This window comes from Protopterus annectens, chromosome 9.part0 (assembly GCF_019279795.1).
Source record: "Protopterus annectens isolate FY-2018-M chromosome 9.part0, PAN1.0, whole genome shotgun sequence".
Taxonomy (NCBI): domain Eukaryota; kingdom Metazoa; phylum Chordata; order Ceratodontiformes; family Protopteridae; genus Protopterus; species Protopterus annectens.
The window spans coordinates 861,155,999-861,179,166 of record NC_056743.1 but is presented as its reverse complement, the minus strand read 5'-3'; the positions used below and the strand labels follow the sequence as shown (position 1 = coordinate 861,179,166).

The 23,168-nt window shown below is 42.5% G+C and overlaps 1 protein-coding gene across 1 annotated transcript in view; it reads right to left on the bottom strand.

The window, feature by feature from the left end:
- The window catches only part of LOC122810598 (E3 ubiquitin-protein ligase RING2-B-like), a 211,834-nt gene that overhangs the window by 146,979 nt on the left and 41,687 nt on the right, over positions 1-23,168 (bottom strand). The window contains exon 3 of the mRNA XM_044082174.1: positions 18,474-18,767. Coding sequence (XP_043938109.1) covers positions 18,474-18,767 — 294 coding nt within the window. The remainder of the gene's footprint in view (positions 1-18,473; positions 18,768-23,168) is intronic.

Genomic DNA, 23,168 nt, shown 5'->3' with positions numbered 1-23,168 from the left:
TGACTGCAAACTGGGGGCCATAATCGACTCTCCGGCTGACACAGACATCCTCCAGAAGGGTCTTACAGAGACAGATACCTGGTGTCAAAGCCATAACCTCAACTGAATGCAAAAAATGCATAGTCATCCCCTTTGGGAAAAACTAAGTGCCCACAAATTACCACATAGATGGTAATCCACTAAGTATGAAAAATGTAATTAGGGACCTGGGGACACAGGTAGATAGCAACCTCTCCTTTGATAATCACATTGCCAAAGTGGTTAGAAATTTCTTCTATGTAGCCCACCTAATCACGAAAGGGTTCACCTCTAGATCAAGAGAGGTCATTGTGCCCCTCTACTCATCACTCATTAGGCCCATAATACAGTACAATGCCCCATTTGGTATGTACCTTACTCGACACCTGCAACAGCTGGAAAGACCGCAGAAATACCTCACCAAGAGGATCATGGGCCTCAAAAAGATGCCCTATGTAGCTCGACTAAAGAAACTCCAACTCTACTCGGTTGCTTACCGTCTGCTCAGAGGTGATCTATGACTGGCGTATAAGGCCATGTCCAACCCGGAATTAATGGACATGCTCCACCTCAAGAAAACCCAATCTCTTAGAGCCACATGCTCCAGTGAATTAAACCTCAGCACAACAATAAACAGGACATGCTGGAGGGATAGATTCCTGTCCCATGGACTTCCCTCGCTCTGGAATAGAATCCCAGTTTATGTTAGGCAGAGCCCCTCGCTGACCCTCTTCCAAGAGGAATCATGACGAGTGGATGGGAAATCGTAAATTTACCCCTGGGATCACTTCAGTGGCCCTGCTAGACAGAGGCCCAGGAAACTAATTTAAAAGGGAGGTGAAAGCCAACACATTCTGGCTAGGCTTATAAATGCCTTTGGGCAGATAGCCTAGTACCTACCTATGAACCTATATATGCTGACTAAAATAAGCAAAAAGGATTGTGGCTGAAATCCATGGAGTTCCCAAATGCCAAAAATAAACCTGAATGGATAAACAGAAATTATTCGGAAGAAGAGTTAGAACAGCAAACTATGGCTAAGAAAGTACAGTTGTGTAGATTTACCATAAATGTAGATGTTAGAGTGTATTCCCTGTTGCAGTCCTAACCAATGGGTTATCCGGCTCCCGGTAGCCCTCAATCGGCCAGAATACCAAAGGTAAGTAAATAGGACGTCGGCTGTCATCAGTTGTAAAGGACGTCAGGACGTCCGATACAAAAGGAGGCAGCCAACGTCACTTCCTCAGTCTTTCTTGCCATAACAGTCAGAGGCTCCCAGAAAACAAGGCTTAAACCAAAAGCAATTTTGGCAAATTATATCAAATTTAGCCTGTACCTTAGGAAAAAAGAACAAGAGGGGACCAAAAAGGGAGAAGGAGGGAGGGAAAAGTACAGTTTTGTACCTACTATAAATGTCGATGTTTGAGTGTACACCCTGCTGCAGTCATCACACTTGGGGTTATCTTGTCGTCAGGCGGTCCCGCAGTCGACCTGAATTCCAAAGTCTTGGTCCGGCGTCGGTTGCTGTCGCTTCTTCCCTGACGTCGGTGTGCCAGGGGTATATATAATGCATCCAACGCCATTTTCTTCAGTTTTTCTTGCCCCAGATGTCAGGTGCCCCCAAAAAGGTGGTCAGTAATTAGTACCAATCTAAGACATTTAGCACAAACGCAACATCCCTCCAGCTATAAGCAAATACATCAGAAAGGTATTGTAAAGATTTAGTCAGTTAGGTCAGAGGGGATGGAGGGAGGGTAACCTGGACTGCAGCAGGGTGTACACTCGAACATCTACATTTATGGTAGGTACAAAACTGTACTATGTTCATCGTGTCACCCTGCTGCAGTCATCACACTTGGGTAGAATCCCAAAGCTAAGGATGGGAGGAGGAGTCAAAGAGGGTTAGAGGAGGCTAGAAGGCCCTGCAGAACTGCAGTGGCGAAGCCAGCTCTAGTCTTAGAGTAAAGTGGTAAGTGGTAGTGTTTGGTGAAGGTGTGTACTGAACTCCAGGTTGCAGCTTCCTAAATATCCTTGGTTGGCACCCCCCTGAGGAAGGCTGTAGATATAGCTGCTGCCCTGGTAGAGTGGGGCCTTATGGTAGCAGGAACTGGTTTTCCATGATTGGAACAGCAAAAGTGAATGCAATGTCCTATCCATTTGGAAATGGTCTGTTTTTGATATAGCCTTCCCTTGCGAAGCTGCAGCATAGGATACAAAGAGGTGGTCAGATTTTCTGAAAACCTTAGTTTTATCCAAGTAGTAACGAAGTTGCCTGTGAATGTCCAAGGAATGCAGGAGTCTTTCTCCTTTGTTCTGTGGATTTGGAAAGGTGGGTAAGTGGATGGTTCGATTTAAAGCCACACTGGATACCACCTTAGGCATGAAGGAAGGATTAGTTCGTAGAGAAACTCTGTCTTGATGGAAAATGAGGAAAGGTTCCACTGCCATTAGTGCCTGCAGCTCTGAGACTGTTCTGGCTGAAGTTATTGCTAGCAGCAGGGCAGTCTTCCATGATATAAACTTTAAATTAGCAGAGAAAGCTGGTTCAAAGGGAGGTAGCGTAAGTTTTTCCAGAACAAAGTTGAGGTCCCAGGTTGGTGTAGGTGCTCTCCTGGGGGGCCTAATGTTTTTTGCCCCTTTGAGGAACTGCCTTAGACGTGGATGTGAAAATAAGGGTGGATCCGTGTTGTAGTGGGCTGAAATAGCTGATGCGTGGATTTTAATGGATGAAAAAGAACGTTCTTTGTGCAACATCTCAGTTAAATACTGTAGAATCTGAGGCATGTGAGGCCGAAGGGTATTTTGGCCTTTAGCTTGGTTCCAGGCGCAAAACCTTTTCCATTTGTCCGAGTAGGCCTTCCTGGTGCTGGGCCTCCTACCTTCCAGAATAACATCCATAACTGCTTGAGAAACAGGAGGTGGCTGGATGCTTAGGTGATTTGCCATGCAGCCAAATTTAAGGTTTTGAGCTGGCTGTGTAGAATCTGATTGTTTTGCTGTGTGAGCAAATGGGCAATTTGTGGTAAAATCCAAGGTGGGCCCTGGGCCATATTCCTTAATAGTGGGTGCCAGTGCTGGCGTGGCCAGTCTGGGGCTATGAGTATCAGTCGTGGTCTCTCCTTTCTGACTTTCAGAAGCACCTTTGAGAGAAGAGGCAATGGAGGGAAGGCATATACTGTCAGGTTTTTCCAACTAAATGAAAGTGCGTCCACTTTCCAAGCTTGATGGTGAAGTGTCCTTGTACAAAATTTTGTTAGCTGATAGTTTTGGGGGCTGGCAAACAGGTCTATGTCTGGGAGGCCCCATTTTTGAGTTATCATTGCAAATACTTGTGGATCCAGTTTACACTCGTGGGGATCCATGATGTTTCTGCTGAGGTCGTCTGCCAATGTGTTCTTTTTTCCTGGCAGGAATTGAGCTTGTAGCTGAACTTGGTAAGCCAGTGCTGTGTTCCACAAGGTCATTGCTTGCCTGCATAGAGGGTAGGAGTGTGTACCCCCTTGTTTGTTTATGTATCACATTACTGTGGTGTTGTCCGTCCTTATTGTAAGTTGTCCTGGATGTAAGAGGTTCTTGAAGGCTGTCAGAGCATTCTGTACAGCTAGCACCTCTTTTTGATTAATGTGCAGATTCCTTTGATCTGCAGTCCATATGCCTTGAACGCACTGTCCTGCCATGTGTGCCCCCCAGGCGTAGTCCGATGCATCTGTTGTCATAGATTGCCTGGCTGGGGGCAAGGTGAAAGGCTGACCCTTGTTGAGGTGACATGCCTGTGACCACCACAGAAACTCTTGTTGAAGGCAGGGAATGAGAGATATTGTGTCCAAGCTGTGGCTGTGTTGAGACCATACGCTTTTTAGGTACCACTGTAATTTCCTCATATGCAGCTTTGCAAATGGTATTAGTAGTATGCAAGATGCCATGAAGCCCAAGGCCTGCAGAATTTTTCTTGCAGGGAGTTGGGTCTTTGTTGCCATTGTTTTGAAATATTGAGTCAGTTGTAGTTGTTTGTCTGGCGTCAGATAAGCCTTCTGGGCCATTGTATTCAAGCTGGCACCCAGGAATGTCATATTTTGTGAGGGTACTAGTTTTAATTTCTTTTCGTTTACTGTGTACCCCAGGCAACTTAGAAGATGTTTTACAAAAGCCAGATGTTGTAAGAGGATGTCCTTGCTTTCTGCTTGGATGAGGCAGTCGTCCAGGTATGGGTATATTTGAATTCCTCTTTGTCTGCAGTACGCAATTACTGGTGCCAGACATTTTGTGAAGACCCTGGACGCAGTGGATAAGCCAAAGGGCAGTGCAGAGAATTGGTAATGGGTTGAACCTGCAATGAAACGGAGGTATCTTCTGCAACTTTGTCTGACAGGGACATGCAGGTATGCCTCCTTGAGGTCCAACGTTACTAGCCATGCTTTCTTGCCCAACATGGGAAGAAGCTGCTGTAGTGTTAGCAGCTTGAATTTGGGTACTTGTAAGAAGGTGTTTAGAATTGAAAGGTCCAGAATTGGTCGCCAGGCATTGTCCTTTCTGGGGACTAGAAAGAGTCTTGAGTAAAATCCTTGGCCCTGCTCCCGTGTAGGTACCAGCTGAATGGCTCTCATGTCCATGAGAGCTGTAATTTGTTTTTATGCCTCTGCCCATTGATTTTGTGGCAGGTTTGGCATTCCTCTTTTCGTAGGCAAGGTGTGGAAATGGAATCTGTATCCTCGTGAAATTATGTCTAGGACCCATTTGTCCTTTGTGACGATGTGCCAGTTGTCTGAAAAAAATGCTAATTTTCCTCTTGGAAAGTTGGACTTGGGAATCCTGCTTGGCCATATGAGGTTTAAGTCATTCAGTTTGTCTTCTAGTAGTTTGGGGCCTGTCTTCCTGTGTTGCAGTGCCCCATTGTCGAGGTTTGTAGTGGGCTTGTGGTTGTCCTCTGCCTCTTGGGCGTCTGTATTTACCCCTCTGTGGTCTGTCAGTAGCTGGAAAGGACCAATTTTTTGTTGGCCAATTTCTGCTGAAGCGAGGGGGCTGTACCTGTAGAAAATCTTTGACCGTCTGCATAGATTTTGCCTTATCCTCCATTTTCTTTAAGACTTCTTCTGCTTTAACTCCAAATAGAACATCCTGCTGTAAGGGTGCATCTAGAAGCTTTGCTTTAACATGATCAGGCAGAGTTTGTTCCTTTAACCAAGCATGCCTATATAACAGACCCAGTAACAGCTGCTCTGCAGGAAGCCTCCAAAGAATCAAATCCACATTGTAAAGTATGTTTGCCCACCTGTTCAGCTCCATGCAATAGATCCTGCATTTCTTTCAATTCAGACTGTTGAGGGAGCGTGCTCATTTTTTGTCTTAATTGAGACATCAGAAATTGCTGGTATTTTAGCATGTGAAATTGACAATTTAGTGCTCTCATAGCTAGAGTGGCTGAGGTGTAAACCTTTTTCCCCCACCTGTCTAGTGCTCTGGAGTCCCTTTCAGAGGGTACAGGATTTTTCGCCATAGAAGCCTTAGCTCCTTTGGGACCCTGGGTGATAGTCTCTGGATCAGCAACAGGGCTTTTATAAAGGAATTTGTGGGAGTCGGGCACTCTATAATATCTGCCTGGTTTGGCTGGAGCACGAGGCAGAGAATCTGGATTCAAACTAGATTCTAAGTAAACATCATCCACAATGTCTAAAACTGGGGGGGTAGCAAGAGGTCTGTGCTGGGGGAGTAAAATAAACTCTCTGAGCCTTTTCTTTGAGTCAGAGTAGTCCTGACTTTCCCAGTGAAAATGTTCCCTCATAGTGTGTAAAGTTTCCCCAAAGGAGTAGTCTTCAGGGGGAGAAGCTGAGGGAATCCTCAGCATCAGAATCTTCATAGGGGGGGAAAAAAGAGTAATCTTGGTCCTCAGAGGAGTCTGAGGAAAGAGACACTTGATCAGAGGAGGCATAATCTTCCTCATGTCTAGGCCTTTTGTCGGGGGGGGGGGGTTGGGAACCCCTGATTAAAGAGATCAAATCTTCAGCCATTTTAAGCATCTGTTTCTTAGGCATGGGGCCTTGAACTGGAGACTGAAGTGCAGTCTTTTTTGGTTTAATAGGAGTCTTAAGCTTAGGATACGTTTTTATGGTGAGCGTAGTCAGTCTGAAGACACCTTCAGAAACCAAAGGTGTTTCTGCAACACCGACATCTGTTTCTGCAGTGTCGTCGGTAGGGGCTAAAGAAAATGGCTGCGTCGGCCTAGCACTCTCCGCCAAAGGCTCCGAAGTGGTCTCGGGTTCCAAATCTGCGGTAGCCAGGGGCTAGTTGGTTGCTCCGACGGCATTGTGCAGTTAAATTTTCTACCGAAGTAGTGTTGTGCGAAATCATAGCGTCTTTTTATAGTACGCTTATTGAACCTAGCACAGATGTGACAACCAGTGACATCGTGGTCTGAGCCTAGGCAAGGTATACAGTAAGAATGAAAATCCTTATGAGGTATTTGCATCCCACAAGAAATACAATTGTTAAACTTTTTTCTGACATCGGTCTGAGGCAAGAAAAGTTTCCCCGATGGGGTACTTAGCTTTATTGAAGACTTCGGATCTGAAATTCAACTTCGAAAACCGGGCACCGCGCGGCAAGAAAGACTGAAGAAAATGGCGTCGGATGCATTATATATACCCCTGGCGCACTGACGTCAGGGAAGAAGCGACAGCAACCGACGCCGTACCAAGACTTTGGAATTCAGGCCGACTGCGGGACCACCTGACGACAAGATAACCCCAAGTGTGATGACTGCAGCAGGGTAACACGATGAACATCCAGGACTGCAACAGTGAATACACTCGAACATCTACATTTATGGTAAGTGTACACAACTGTACTATGTTCATCATGTTTCATTGTTGCAGTCCTAACCAATGGGTTCATTACCAAAGCCCAGAGAAAAGGGAGGAGGAACCGACAGAATCAAGGACTGGAAATAATGCCCTGCAGAACAGCAGTAGCAAACCCTGCCCTGGCTCTAGACAACAAAGGCAAATTATAATGCTTTGTGAAAGTGTGAACAGAAGACCACGTGGCAGCCTCCAAAATGTCTTTAGTAGGGACACCGCTTAAAAAGGCTGCAGAAGTGGAAGCTGCTCTAGTTGAGTGGGTCGTAACCCCTTGAGGAGGAACCTTGCCATGAAAGGAGTAACAAAGAGGGATACAATGTGCAATCCATTTACAAATGGTTTGCGTAAAAATAGCCTTGCCCTGGGCTCCAGGGGCAAAACTGACCAATAACTGTGCTGATTTCCAAAGGTCTTTAGCCCTGCCCAGGTAAAACCTGAGCTGTCTGTGCACATCAAGAGAATGTACGATCCTTTCACCTCTATTTCAAGGATTAGGAAAGAAGGTAGGAAAGTGTATGGACTGATTAAGAGTCAGACTAGAAACCACCTTAGGCATAAAGGAGGGGTTGGTTCTTGGAGAGACCTATCTGTATGGAAAATAAGAAAGGGCTTCGCAGCCATCAAAGCTTGCAGTTTCGAAACCCTCCTTGCTGAAGTTATAGCCAAGAGGAAGGCAGTCTTCCAAGAGAGAAACTTTAAATCTGCATTGGCAGCTGGCTCAAAAGGAGGAAGAGCGAGTTTCTCTAAAACAAAATTAAGATCCCAGGCTGGAGTAGGTGACTTCTGGGAGGTTTTAAGTTGCAAGCACCTCTGAGAAACATTTTCATCAGGGGATGAGAGAAAATGGGTTGTTCAAAAGAACAATGAACAGAAATGGCTGAAGCATGGATCTTGACAGAGGAAAAAGAAAGACCACCCTGAAGCAAATCAGTCAGGTATTCCAGGATCAGAGGAAGGGTAGGCTGAGAAGAAGATTCCCCTCTAGTCTTCATCCAGTAAGAGAATATTTCCTATTTGCCAGCGTAGGACTTCCTGGCCTCCCTCAGCACATCAACCACCTGCTGGGAAAGGGAAGAAGAAAAGGAGGAGTCATACAATGAGCCAAGATGTCAAATGTACAGACTGAAGAGGATGCAGAATGTTTCCCCCTTCCTGAACCAAAAGATCTGGCTTCAGAGGAAGATGCCAAGGAGGAGGTTGGGAGAGACTGCAAAGCAGTGGATACCAGTGCTGTCTGGGCCAGTCCGGAGCTATGAGAACAGCCCATGGTCGTTCGTCCCTGATCTTCAGTAGTACTCTGGGAAGAAGAGAAAGAGGACAGAAGGCATAAACTGACAGAAGCGTCCAAAGGAAGAACAGAGCATCCACTCTCCAGGCTCTGCTGTGATGCTGTCTGGTGCATAAAAATAGGTAGAAGATGGTTGTCTGGGAAGGAGAAAAGATCCACCTGCGGTGTGTCCCAACGCTGAATGATGCTGTAAAAGACTGCTCTGTTCAGCTGCCACTCGTGAGGATCCAGGGTTTGTCTGCTCAACTGGTCTGCTAAAACACTGAGCCTTCCTGGAAGAAATTGAGCTAGGAGATGCAGGCCCAGGGATGCTGCTATGGGCCAACAATTCATGCTCTGGATGCACAGGGGGTAAGAATGAGTCCCTCCCTGCTTGTTGATGTATCACATGACTGTGGTGTTGTCTGTTCTGACGAGCAAGGTCCCTGGAGAAAGAAGATGCTTGAAAGCTAGTAAGGCCTACTGAACTGCTATCAACTCCTTTAGATTTATGTGCAGGTGCATCTGCTGAGCATTCCAACGTCCCTGTATGCATCTGCCATCCAGGTGTGCTCCCCATGCGTAGTCCGATGCATCTGGTAAGAACTTGATTGGTAGGGATGAAAAGGCATGCCTTTGTTTTGTAGACAGGCTGTTGCCCACCATAGAAACTCTGTCTGCAGACATGAAAGCAGAGGAATCATCATATCCAGGTCTTGTGTGTGTTGACACCAAATGTTTTTGAGGTACCATTGCAATTTCCTCATATGCAGTCTTGCATATGGAATCATGAGATTGCAAGAGGCCATGTACCCAGAGCTTGCAGGTATTTCTTCCTTGCAGGGAGCTGGGAAAGGCTTGCCAAGTCCTTGAAGTAAACTAAAAGAGTTGTCTGCTTCTCCTGGGAGAGAGATATCATCTGGGCGGCTGTGTTCAGACTCGCTCCCAGAAATGTTATCTCCTTGGATGACACCAGTTTTGATTTTTCCTCGTTGAGAGTGTAACCCAGGGAAGAGAGAAGAGTCTTTACGAATCCTAGATCCTTTAATAGCTGTTCCTGAGAATTTGCTTGAATTAGACAGTCGTCCAAGTATGGATAAATCTGAATTTTCTTCTGCCTGCAAAATGCAATGACTGGAGCCAGGCACTTTGTGAAAACTCTGGGACCAGTAGATAAGCCAAAGGGCAGTGCAGAGAATTGATAATGTTGCTTGCCCACCCTGAAATGAAGGCACTGTCTGCAACTTTCCCTGATAGGGGTGTGCAGATAAGCTTCTTTGAGATCCAAAGTTACCAGCCAGGAATCCTTTTCTAACATTGGCAACAACTGATGCAGAGTGAGCATCTTGAACCTTGCAATTACCAAGAAAGAGTTCAGAATGGTCAGATCTAGGATAGGACACCAAGTGCCTTCTTTTTTTGGAACTAAGAAAAGTCTGGAATAGAAACCCTGGCCTACCTGCTGAGCAGGAACGGATTTTATTGCTCCCAGAAGAAACGGAGACAAAATTTGTTTTTCTATTTCTGCCCTTTGGTTTGGAGGAGCGTCCGGGAATCCTTTGGGAAATGGAAAGGTGTGGAAAGCAAACTTGTGCCCTAGGCATACAGTTCTGAGTACTCATTTGTAATTTGTGATAGTGGCCCAGACATTTTCAAAAAGGGCCAACCTTCCCCCTAAAGGACTCTCCAGGCAGGCAAGAACAGGCAGAAGTTGGATAAAGTCATTGAGAGTGCTTAGACTGAGATACAGGCTTAGAACTTCCAGCCTTGGAAGTGGAAGCCTGCCAACGCTTAGACCTTTGAGGGGTAGCCACCTGCCCCCTAGAAGATTTGTAACCTCTAGTCCTAGAATGGTTCTGTCTGCTGGTATCAGGAAACGTCCAACTCCTAGGGTAATTCCTGCTAAAGCGAGGAGGTTGAACTTGCAGAAAATCTTAACAGTTTGCATACACTTCGCCTTATCCTCCATTTTCTTGAGCACTTCCTCTGCTTTGCTGCCAAAAAGATTGTCCTTATGCAAAGGTATATCTAAAAGCTTAGCCTTGACAGGCTCTGGAAGAGGCTGTTCCCTGAGCCAAGCGTGCCTTCTAATAACAGATCCAGTAGCTGTAGCCTTGCAGAAGGCTTCTAGAATGTCAAAACCACAATGTAAAGAATGTTTATTGACAAGACTGTCAGAATTCAACAAATCCTGCATATCCTTACTCTCCACCAAAAGAGGCACACTTGCTATCCTAGACTTAATAGCCTCCAAAGGTGTGCTGCTGGTACTTCAGCATATGAAAAAGACAATTAGTAGACCTGATAGCAAGAGTGGCAGAGGTATAAACATTTTATCCCACCTATCTAGGTTCCTAGATTCCCTGTCAGAAGGAACAGGATTTTTGGTAACAGTGGCCTTAATTCCTTTAGGGCCTTGAGAAATAACCTCAGGATCAGCCAACGGATTCCTGAAAAGAAACAGATGAGAATCAGGAACTCTATAGTACCTGTCAGGTTTCCTGGGAGCAAGAGGAACCGAATTAGGAGTAAAGGAATTTTCCAGAAAAACATCATCAACCACTTCCAACACTGGGGGAACAGCCAGAGGCTTATGCAGAGGTAAATCCAAAAACTCCCTAATCCTTTTCTTAGATTGGGGATAATCCTGACTTTCCCATTTAAAATGCTCCCTGAGAGTATTCAGGGTATCACCAAAAGAGAAATCTTCTGGAGGAGAGGCAGAAAGGATGGACTCCTCTGCATCTGAATCCTCAAAAGGAGAAAAAGCTTGAGAAACATCCTCTTCATCAGCAGAAATGCTAGAAGAATCAGAACAAGAAAAAGACAAAGCCTCAGGAGAAACATCCCTACTCCTTTTAGAAGGAGGAGGCTGTGAACCCCTAATAAGAGTCAAAAGGTCATTAGCCATTTTAATCATTTGGGATTGGGGGAACGAGAAGGAACTGGAGTCTGCTTTTTCACAGGCTTACGACTGGAAGATTTACCTGCAAGCCTGAAGGACTCGGGAGGCCTGGCAACCGCCGAAGTCGCAGAAGAGGTTGTCGGTATGAGCACGAAGAATGGAGGCCTTGGACACTGGCGTCAGCTTAGCGGCTCCGGATCCAGCTGAAGAGGCGACAGGCGAAAGGTCAGAAGGCAAAATGGAGGCCGGAGGCCTGGGGGACTCTGAAATGGTCTCAAAAGAGGCCTGCGGTTGAAAATCTACAGACTGCAGGGGCTGGAAAGGCGCCTCACTGGCTACCGCATGACTGACTACCATCCTAACATCATCTGAGGACTTAACCTTCTAAAGCTTGTCGCGGTCCTTATCCTTACATTTTTTGGGTACATCCGAAGATTCAAGACCAGCGGTCGCCATTCCGACAAACCTAGGCCAAACTCCAAAATGTTTAGCTAAAAGCTTAGCCCGACGACAAATAGTACGCGGATTAAAGGGGGCACAAAGATCACAATTAGGAACGTTGTGGTCAAGGCCTAAACAAATAATACAATGGGAATGAAAAACTCTATGGGGAATCTGCTTTTCACAGGTAAGACAATTATTAACCTTTTCTGACATTCGTTAAGGCAAGAAAAGAGGATCCCCAATGGGGTACTTAGCTGTAGTAGACCTCAACTCTGTAGTCGGAAATGAAAAATGGTAAACTGCCGACCGGCACTAATGCAAAAATGCTTCTGCTTCGGGCTCTGTGTCAAGGAAGACTGAGAAAGTGACGTTGGCTGCCTCCTTTAGTATCAGACATCCTAACATCATTTACAACTGACGACAGATGACGTCATATTTACTTTGGTATTCTGGCCGATCGAGGGCTACCGGGAGCCGGATAACCCAATGGTTAGGACTGCAACAGTGAAACACGATGAACATCATTAGCTTGTGGTAAACAATAAGAAAGCTGTTTCAAACACTTGATAGCATGAGTAGGATAGCACTTATAATACCATTTGTTTAACAAATATAATCATAAGCAAACCAGGGTTGCTGCTTGCCAACATCTTCACAGTAAAGTTTTTTTTAATAAAATATCGACTGATAGTAAGATAAGAGGAAAGTGAGAGCCCCATTATTTCCAGGTTTGCAGCTGCTAATGCAGAACAATCTGCTGCTGCTGGCTCAGATGTTTTAAATGGTTCTGTCCCAATAAATATCAGAGATATTCTGATTTCATGTCTGACAGATCTGTTTCAAGAGTCATTAAAATTTTGTTTTGCTCCTAGTGAATGGAATAAAGCTGTTATTTTATACCCAAGGGCTTGTTCCATTATGACTGACTACAGAATGATCAGTCTGACTAGTACTCTAGGGAAATGTTGCTCAACAGTAAGAACATCTGAGTTGTATCGGAATTACCCATAGATTTGGAAATGTATCAACACAGCTTTGCTTCAGGGAGATTTGTCTCTGATGAACTTGATTAGCTTTTACAATAATGTAATCTCTGTACCGAGTGAAGGTTTTTACAGAGATGTACCATACTTAGACTTCAGTAGGTCTTTGATAATGTCTTTCACAGTGAAATCATCATGGCCCTAGTGGCTCTGCAGACAAAAACTTACATTGCTAAGTGGGTATACGGTTGGTTACAAGACAGGGCAGGATGGAATGGGATGGGTATAGATACGGAATAACTTTTCATCTACCAAAACTGTTGGTATGGGTGTTTCCAAGGGTCTGTGCTGGCCCTTTATTGCTCATGGTACTTGTGTTAAGAATACCTATGCCAAAAATTTCATAGCTAAGCAAATTAACAGAAGACACCAACATTTGTGGCATTGTTAATTACACCCTTGCCAGTATCAAACCCAATGTTTTCTTACTTCACTGTTGACACAGAATGAAAATTGTAGTATGAGACTTGGTATGAAAAACGCATGGTTGTGCACTATGGCGTGAACAATTACATCAATCTATAATCTTTCTGGACAACGCCATTTTAGCAGTGCCTAGATGCACTAGGAACTTTGGTATTATGATGGACTGCAATGACCCACCACTGGACCAGTAATCAAGGAGCCTCAGTCTTCACCACTGGCAATAGTGGGGGACATACACTGAGAGGATGACAAGGTACACACACAGTATTTCCAGATGCAGCTCTCTGCGTCAAGTGTAATTTCCCTTAAGAGCACACAAAGACCACAGTCAGTCTGGGGCTGGTTTCTCCCTCTTTCTCCAGATCCCTAATAAGACTCCCCACTGGCGCAGCTATAGGGTTGAGATTTCAGCCGAGTGGCCAAGCCAAAACCTCCAGCACCCTCTCTGTCCAGCCAGTGTTTCATGTCCCTGCCCAAGTAGCTGTCTCACACACACACACACTTTGTGGTTTTGTTTTCACACACACACACACACACACACACACACACACACACACACACACACACCTGAGAAAGGTTGGCACAGGTTTACTAGCTATGCCCTCTTTTGCCCAGACTATAAGGTAGTTATCACTGCCACCAGCCACAGCTCCTTATCAGCTACTTTAAGGCCCTTAACAAAGGGTGTCTAATCTTACTGTGTAATGTTACTATAAACACAAATGGTAGTTTGACCAAGAGAAAGGCTATTAGGAGTGCTCTACACAGTGTCACCAAATAAATATGCAAGTACTCTCAGAACTTCAATATCTCTAGACAGATCAGCCACAATGAAAGGTTTAAATATATTTAATAATTATAAAAGAACAAGACAGCACTAAATATATATTTACAGTAATAGAGTTCAAAATCACAGGAAATATTTAAAACAACATTGCAGGGCACTCTCAAATAAAGAAAAACATCTAAGCTAAGTTTTGCTATATTCCTGACTATATCCAAGAGAGTTACTATGCCCTAGAAACTTACTTATAGAGCAAGGCAGATGTGGTGAGTGGTTCTTATTGTTGTTGTCAGGTCCAAGACAGAATACGGAATGCTGTCTCTCACTCAGAAACCTCTCAAATTAATATCTCAAATATTACTGCTGGGATAGCTTGCAGAATGACATTTCTTGTCATCGGACTCTGTCCCAGGTGAAACCCCTACTGCTAGAAACTAGCAGTATTTAGCATCTACCTGTGAAAATAACTAGACCTCAGATATTTGGCAGATGCTGGAGGTCATAAAACAATAAAACACTTTCGAGCTTCTCAGCACAGACAGTGCGTCTGTAGCTGCCATAAAGTAATTTAATTTCAGTTATTTTTCTGATGTTTTGCTGGACTGAATTTAACCTTCTGTGCTCCAGTTTCCACTTTTAAAATATGTAAATTTAAACAGTCATAACAATGCATGTACATTTCTGGTTTTCTTCCAGCACGGCACACTGTGGATACATCTTTAAGCTCAGTTGTTCTTCTTTCGGCTTTTCCTGGTTAGGGGTTGCCACAGCAGAACTCCGGTCTGCTAATGATGGGCAGTAGATTTTTACAGTGCCAAGGTGCCAGCCCGACACCCAACCTTCAATGAAGGCATGCCCATTCATGCATGTCTTTCGAACGCCACTCGACTGCGGGGAGGACATGCAGACTCCACATAGAAGGCGCTCCAGCCGGGAATTGAACGGGATAACCTCTTGCTGTGAGGCAATAATGCTACTGCTGCACCACCACGGCTTCCATATACATCTTTAAGCTCAGTACTTTATAAAATATCTTGTCAACACGTCTGTACAAGCCTAGTTTGATATATACATGACATACAGCTCTAACACATTAGTAACACAAACATCTTACATGAAGCATGCTGACATTCACAGATGACACAACCATTTACAAAATTCCAGACAGCTGTGCTGACAGTGTCTCCCCTTTGTCACACTTCTACATAAATCATGTTGATATTCACAAATTACATATAATTATTTAAAACATTCCAGCCAGCTGGGCTGGCAGTATCTCCTTTCATCACATGGACAAGAAATTATCCTTTGAGAAGCAATTGAACATGACAATAAGATGACCATACGTTGTACTAAAAAATGTGTTAAAATGTATAACAAACAGATCTAGTGATGCCTTGATGCCAATCTTTAAAGCGGTTATCAGACCACTGCTGGGGGTACTGCAGACCACTTCTGCATGTGCAACTCAGTTGAAAAAGCTGGAATGCATGCATAAATACTTTACAAGATAAATTACAGATGTCAGATATTTTATTAAAAGGAAAGCTTAAAAAAACTTGTGCTCTATTCCATTTTAGGTATAAACTGAGTAGGACAGATATTTTGATTTAAAGGTATCTGAAAGATGAGGTACTAGCACTGAACCTGGGTGAATTATTTTCATCTTATAATTTGAATACAAGGAATAATAAACATTTAGTTTGTCTTCCATATGTAAACCTATTTATCAAAGTTCTTTACACTTTAGGGCAGCAACACTTTGGAATATATTACTTCTTCATGTGAGAAATGCAGAAACTAAATGTTCAAAAATGGATTGGACAAGTGGTGTAATGACCCAGCCTATGACCCTTGGCTGATTAGTAGCAAATTCTTAAAACAGCCTTATTTAGGCTCTGAAACTGAAACAAACTACATTGAACATTGAGATTTAATGGTCACAAGTATTCAAAAGCTCATTTCACAGAAATGCATACTACATTAGTTTTGCAAAACCAAACCGTTAACTGCAGAAACACTTTCATCCACAAACAGACCCCATCCCCCCAATTCAGCACTTAAAGCCACTTTGTTTTGTACACTTCATCTGAGTGAGACTTTAAAAAAATAAATCTCAACCGCACAGCACAACAACCAAGGAAAATAGAAACAGATTTTAAATATTAAGAAAGTTGTTAGAATAAAACGTTTTGCATTAGTACGCAAATCAATTGCTTACTCCCACATGTTAAAAAACACAGGAAGGACATGCTTTTTGGCTAGTTTCTTAGCCATCTCTCACAAAATTTCCATCTCCAAAATACTTTCTCTTATAACTTGGAACATGAGGGCAAAATGCTGATCGCTTAACTTTCAGTATTTATCTGCAATGCTTGACTGGATAAAGTACCCACTTTCAATGGAGGACCAGGGAGAAAAGCTCCACAAAAAGAATTACATGTGTTCATGATAACAAAATATTTAACAAAGTATTAAACTAAGAAAATTTTCTACAAACTATTACGCAAAATTATATTAGCAATATGCTAAATCAATTGAATTCACAATAGCAAATATATACAGTCATGGAAGACAGCAGAAACATTTAATAGTATTAAATCTGTGCAAAAACACTAATTTTACAACATTTTTGTGAAGACGACTACTGAGGACATGGATTCTAAATAGGCATTTGAGAAATTGTAAATAAAAGTAATACAGGTTACACGAAAGTTTTGTTATAAAAACTGAAGACAATGAGCGGTATAGTCCAGTAGGATAAACTAGGCAGGAGGATGTGAGCAATGACAGAGCCAACTGTTTTTGTAGTATGAAGCAAGTCCAATTTTAAAGCTTGTTGGCTGTGCATCTGTCTCAGTGATACAGGGAGATTATTCCATAATTTAGAGATGCATACAGAATACATGTATTTCCCAAAGGCGTTATGAGCTTTAAGGCTGCAGGCAAGGTACTGAGTTTTTGATCTAACATCTCTTGGTGACCTGTAGCACTGAAGAAGAACTGTAAGAGATGGACATCTCTGTGGTCAGTGGAGGATTTCGCAAGATATTTTTAGTACAGTAAGGTTAGGGTAATGCATTATTTACTATGGACAGTAGTTAAAAATAAGCTCTTAGCAACAACTGCTGGACAGGCATATTCAGTTCAAAACATGAACTCTTTATAAAGCAAAATGAGGAAAGTTCCTTATAATAAGGTACAACTGAGAGGTATGCACTTAACTGTCCACTTCCCTGTTCCCTTAGTTTAAAATAATAAAGATCCACTAGTATGCAATTTGCTTTCCTAGAGCTTGGATTTATCATTCACAATTTCCCACCAATACCAAAACTCCCAGACAGACTGCTCTCATCTTTTCTAGTCTTGGGTATGTGCTGTATGTGTGCAAAGATTAAATTCAGTAACAAAGAAATTATAAACAAATACTCGCCATATATTTTAAGTTTAATAACAATAAAAAAAATAATCTTTAAAGTTTAGAACAGTTTCATTCAGTTAGCTTGTGTGTTAAACACAGCCAACATATTTAAAATGACCATGACAAAGCCATACTGAACTGCACAGCTTTCACTACTAAAGTGGGCCTCCCCCCGAATTTATGGGTCCAAGGTGGCTGTTCAGATCACCCCGTTATAATTCACCACTGCTCACAAGAACATAGCATCAAGTTTACTAAAGTGGACAGACATTCTTCTGTAAAGTCCTGATTAGATCTTCAAGTGAATGGAGTGGCAGGGAGGATGGGTGTACCCTATCCCAAGGAGAAGAGATTGATGGTGTAAGCAGATCGCTCATCAAGCCCTGGAAGAGAAAAAGGTTTGGAAGCAGTTGACAAGACAGGCATGCTAGACAGGCGGGGAGATGTGGTTGTCTTATGGCAAGCACATCCACACAAGCCATGAATCACTACTCATCCAGCATCACAGTACCTTAGGACCAAGCTAAGAGACAAGGTTGAAGAAAAGTCATGGCAACCAGGACAGTGATGTGATACTGCCTGCTGTTAGCTCCCAAGTTTTCAATTGCCTTTCCTAATCCACAAGTCAGTCCAAACCCTGGAGAAGTAACAGGGGCAAAGTTTAGGAACAAGAGAAGCAGGGCTGACCGTCTGGTTGTCAACTGCAGGCATGTCAGTGATAAACTTTCATCTGTGTTACTGAAATCGCCATTCACTTACCTTATGCTCTTCTAGTAAGCCAGATGTTTTTCAGCTCGGTTATCTAGAGTCCAAAGCATAGCCTCATTGTTTCAGCTTTCACAGGTAATCACTTCAAACAACTGCTGCTCTACAGCTGGAAATCAATCTCTGCTACCAGTGAAAAAGCTCAACAAACTGTGCATTCAGGGAAGTGGAAATGTACTCTGCTTAACATCCAGGCTATGAAGGCTAACAGAGAGGTTTACACAAACGCACACACTTCCCAGTCTAAACTGTAGCAAAATCAAAGGCAAGTACTGCTAAATGCTGGAAAATGTACTACTTTCACTGCTGGTTTATTTCTACAAAAAATATAGTTTAGTGTGTGCTCACCTATTTTTAATCTGAAGCTACAGCCTCTGGCTGCAAAAAAGCTGTTTCTTTACCCCCCCCCCCATAACAAATTAAATCAATCTCAAACAAGGTATTTTGGTCTCCATCTATACAATGCCTCAGCATTGGCTTGCTGGCTATTATCAGAACACATTAGGTCAGACTAAGGATACAAAATTGCCTTCTACATTATCTCACCTGGTTTGTGAATATTTATCCTTCTCCACAAGTACAGGATGTGGGCGGAAAACCAACTCAATTTCACTACTGGACTCTACACCAGTATCAGGACTGCCTCCACCACCCTCATGGGAGTTGTCCAAGTCAGGTCCAGAGTCATCAGAAGCCTTAGAACGCTTGCGGCTGGGGCCCGCCTCCTGAGTACTGTGCACAGATGCATTGCTGATATGAGAGCGACTGTCACAGATGTCTTCTCCTCCACTGAAAGTTGTATTGTCAGATTCATGCTGTTGCTTTCTCACTCTTTGGGCTCTATTGAAGTACCAAAAAGGAAAACGTATTTCAGGGTTGACATCCAAGACAGCACTGTATCCTAAACAGAACACTAATACAAAGGAGTCCTGACCAACATTAAGTCCTTTACTAACAACCCAGGCAATACGAATTCATGGCCAAAGGAAAGGTGGGGAACGCTATGATCAATTCAGACTTATTTCTAGCTTCAACCTAAATGCACAAAATGTGCTACTTTCATGTAATTTACTGCTGGATCCTCAACATTTACATAAAAAGAGAAAGGGCTGTGGTTTAACATCAATACTGCATAGACAGAACAGAACTTTAACAGCATTGCACTCATTTCATGTTTTACTGCAAAGTTATTCCTAGAATTTTAACATAGCCTACTGGCTGGACAACAGCATGCAGGGTGGGGAGACAGAACCTGTACCCTGTAAATGTCTGTATTTGGCATTATGTATGTAGGCAAAACTTCTCTGCATACAAATCAACCAGACCAAAAAAAAAACACAAGCATGTAACCATTACAAAAATAAACTAGTTCTCATTTTTTTTTCCTTACATCTACTATCACCACTCCCTTATCAACTCCAACTGAACTTCTACCATAGAAGGCTTGCTTGCAGAAAAAAGAGCTCTTATTTACCTATAAATTAGAGCGGACAGACAGCAATTTGCAAGACAATAGCTTGAATACTATGAAATGAAGTTTAATAACAGCCAAAATCATGTCTCTATGAAAAGGAGAGGGATATGGCCTTTATACAAAGACTTTGGATGGGGGGGGGGGTGATGGTTTCCAGAAGCACAAATTAAGTTGGACATACAGGAGATTTAACATACTAAATTTGAATTCTTAAAGAATGTGTTAAGGGACATCTACTTCAAATTATTCCCAAGACATTAAAAAAGCTTAGCTACAAGGTTCTGACAATTATGATAAAAAGTTGTATTTTTTCAAATACAGTAGAGTGTTGTACTTTATTTTTGGTGCAACAATATGTAAAGGTATCATCTGTAGTGTAACGATGGAAGAAATGGAAAAATACTGTTGAAAAATAGCTGTTTAGTGAGAGAGACCAAAGTGCAGGATGTAAATAAGAAAACAATGTTAAAGATTTACAAGGATTGACAAAGGTGCCCGAGGAGATAATGCACAACTTTTGGCAATTAGCTTGGTTGTTAGATGTCAGATGATTGAAAATCAATGGAACTGAGGATACAGAGTTTTTCATAATCAACAGGTTGCCATGAAACTGATAAATCTGTGAGTTGATGAGATTCGAGAAAAGGGACAAGTAGATTACTTGGGACAACACCACCTGATATTAGGGAGTAAAGCTAAAAGAAAACATTTGGAATGGGAGAAGGATAATGGCACAGTAGACTTTTCTTCCTAAAATTTCCATGGAAGCCACCAGTGTCTGAAATGGATACATGGCAGGGGAAGGCTAGAGTTACAGACTGTGAAAGAGAGCAAGTACTACAGCAGCTGTGGCAACCAGGTACATGTTTTTTTTGAAGGTGGAAAGAGACCCGTTTACGTGGAACATAACTTCTCAAAGGATAATTACCTGTAGAGAATTCTTAACTGTTACTTGGAAATGTGAATGGAATATATAGAGCTCCCTGAGCCCAGTGGACCTCCCCAGTCATCAAACTGGAAACAAATAAATATTAGGACTACAAACCAACTCCCTGCTATTCTGAAGGAATTCTGGAATGTTGGCATTTCAAAGGGAAAAGGCAGTGATGGTTAAAGTAAAGAAAATACTAATGCAAGTGCCTTGTGGTGCATGGATTGTACTAGTATTTCCAAGCTGGGAACTCTACAAGTTCTGTAGCAGTGGAAGCTGCATGCAGAGTAAGGGAACAGTACAACAAGAAGGGTAACTGCAAAGTCAGACTTATTTTCAGATGTGGAGCATGAAGGTTGAAAAGAATGAACACACCTACCTGAAGTCTTATGGAATCAAAATGTCTCTAATGATTATTCTGTATGGTAAAATGTGAATGTTTACTTTATGGTGAGGAAGCAGCCTTTTAGAAAAAGGCATGCTATTATGGAAGTTTGAAGAAACAGAAAACATTAATGACAAGGACAATGACCTGTCTGCTGGACACTGACAGGTATGACGGTTGTGTGTACTTATGATGTACATACACAAGGCAATATTACATGCAGGCTGAAGGAAGCAGTGATCACGCTAACATATAAGCCTTTACTATTAAGGCACTTGAAAATGACTGCATATACAATACATAGCCAAGCTGTAACACGTAAGAATTAAAACCTACAATACTTACAATAATGTGTGCATTATTAATGCTTAAACATTCAACACAAAATTATGAATACAGAATTTATGCAAGCATATTGCACAGCTCATTGCACTGTAAGATGTTACAACAGTGTAATGGACTACAAATCAAGTGAATAATTCACGGCTGGACAAGGACAAAGAAAAAGGGGGTCTGATTAGAACAAGAGGGTTACAGACAAAGTACTATCCAAACAGACTAAGCTTGCAAATTTAGGAATGGAACCACCAGTACAGTGGAACCTAAAAACCGGCATAGCATTGTGTTAGCCATCACTTGCATTTACATACCCTGAATCAATGGTCTCAAGAGTCTGGGAGCCTGTTCTAAACAGCTGGAACTATTGTCAAGAAAGCTCTTTCACACATACCAGATGTGAATGGGGGCCTGTATAGCTGCATATAGTCATTATTTCTTTGAGAAGAGAACTAGTTTCTACACTGCAGCATGCTAAAGAGTCATAGACAGTAGCCATCATTTAATATTCTGTAGAATCGAATAAAGTAGTTACAGTAAACGGATAGATTCTGCAATTTTGGTTTGTTTATTTAATTTATTTGCACTTGTTTACTGGGATGGTCCACTGGGCCAATATGAGCCCATTTTCAGTGGAAGCCCTGGGAGAAAAGCTCCACAATGAATTATACGACAAATTATACAACAAATAAATCAATACATACATGCAATGATCAATGCCATACATAGACTAACTAAACATAGTACATCAATACATACAGTAGTTCAAAACATGAATAAATTGATACTAATTGTGCTTACATGAGTAGAGAAAATATATTGTATATTGTTACCTGTAGGGGAATACAAAGTTTACAAGGGGTTGACCTAGTATGAAGAGATGGAGAAATGAGTGAATAGCTAAAGGAGGGAAGAGGGTAGCGACGATAGAAGGAAAATGTAAAGAGAAGTGTTTTTTGTGGATTTTGGGTATTACTGAATTTCAGGGAGTGTGAATATAGTACAGGTACATAGTGTTTGGGGAGAGAGATGTTGATTAAGGGATTTTTTAAAGAGAAGAACTGTTGGTTGTCCTGAGAGATGGTGATAAGAGTTCCATAGTCTGGAGATGGTAAAGGAATACAGCATCTGATCGGCAGGAAGGTTAGTTTTTTCTATGTTCAGGAGAAGTTGCTCACTGGATCGAAGACGTCTACTGAACTGTACTAAGTGAGCAGGGAAGAAAGGGAAGGACAGTTTAAAGGTTTGAATATAAGTGTATTTGCTGCGGTTAATTGTATATATGTTAGGTAGTGTGCGAGTTTCTAGCCAGTTTAGTAGGTGTAGTGAGGTACAATGGTGGGATTAATATTTTGAAATGGTCACAAATTTTGCAGTTTTATTATACCATGAGTCCAGCATGGATTTAAGGTAAGCTGGATATTGGTAAGAAGAAGTGCACCATACAAAACAGATGGTAGCAGAAAGGATGTGGCCAGGAACAGTTTAGTGGGGTATTAAGGAAGTATTTATGTCAATAGAGTAAGCCTAGTTTTTGGTGTGTCTTTTTTATGTTACTGTGAATGTGAAGGTCAAAAGATAAGCTTTCATCTATAATGACACCTAGTAGTTTAGTATTTGTCACAACCTCAATGATGGTATTGTTTTGAGAGGAGATGGAGAATTTGCCCTTGTGCAGGAGGGTAGTCCTTGTAGGGGTAAATAGCATAAGCTTGGTTTTGCTGGGGTTTAGGTCAAGATGGTTATTAGCCATCCAGGTTTCAGTGGTCCTAAGGGCATTTTAGGTAAGCTGTAGCAGTTCTGATAATGGAGCTGGCAGTACAGATGATGGTCGAGACATCTGCGTACTGGATAACTGTACCTTGATTAAGGGTGGAGTGGAAGTTGTTGACAAAAATACTGAACAGCAGGGGGCCCAGAATAGATCCTTGAGGCACGCCTGTAATCGTTTGGAGGAAAGGGGAGAAAGACTGCTGCCACTTGGTTGCTGCCTGTCTGCAAGGTAGTTGGAGAAGGGTCTACATTTGCAGACCGAAAACTGTAGTTGAGCGACACAGAGTGAAAGCCGGAAATATCACAAGAGTGAATGGAGATCGCCGTAAGGAATTCTTCCCT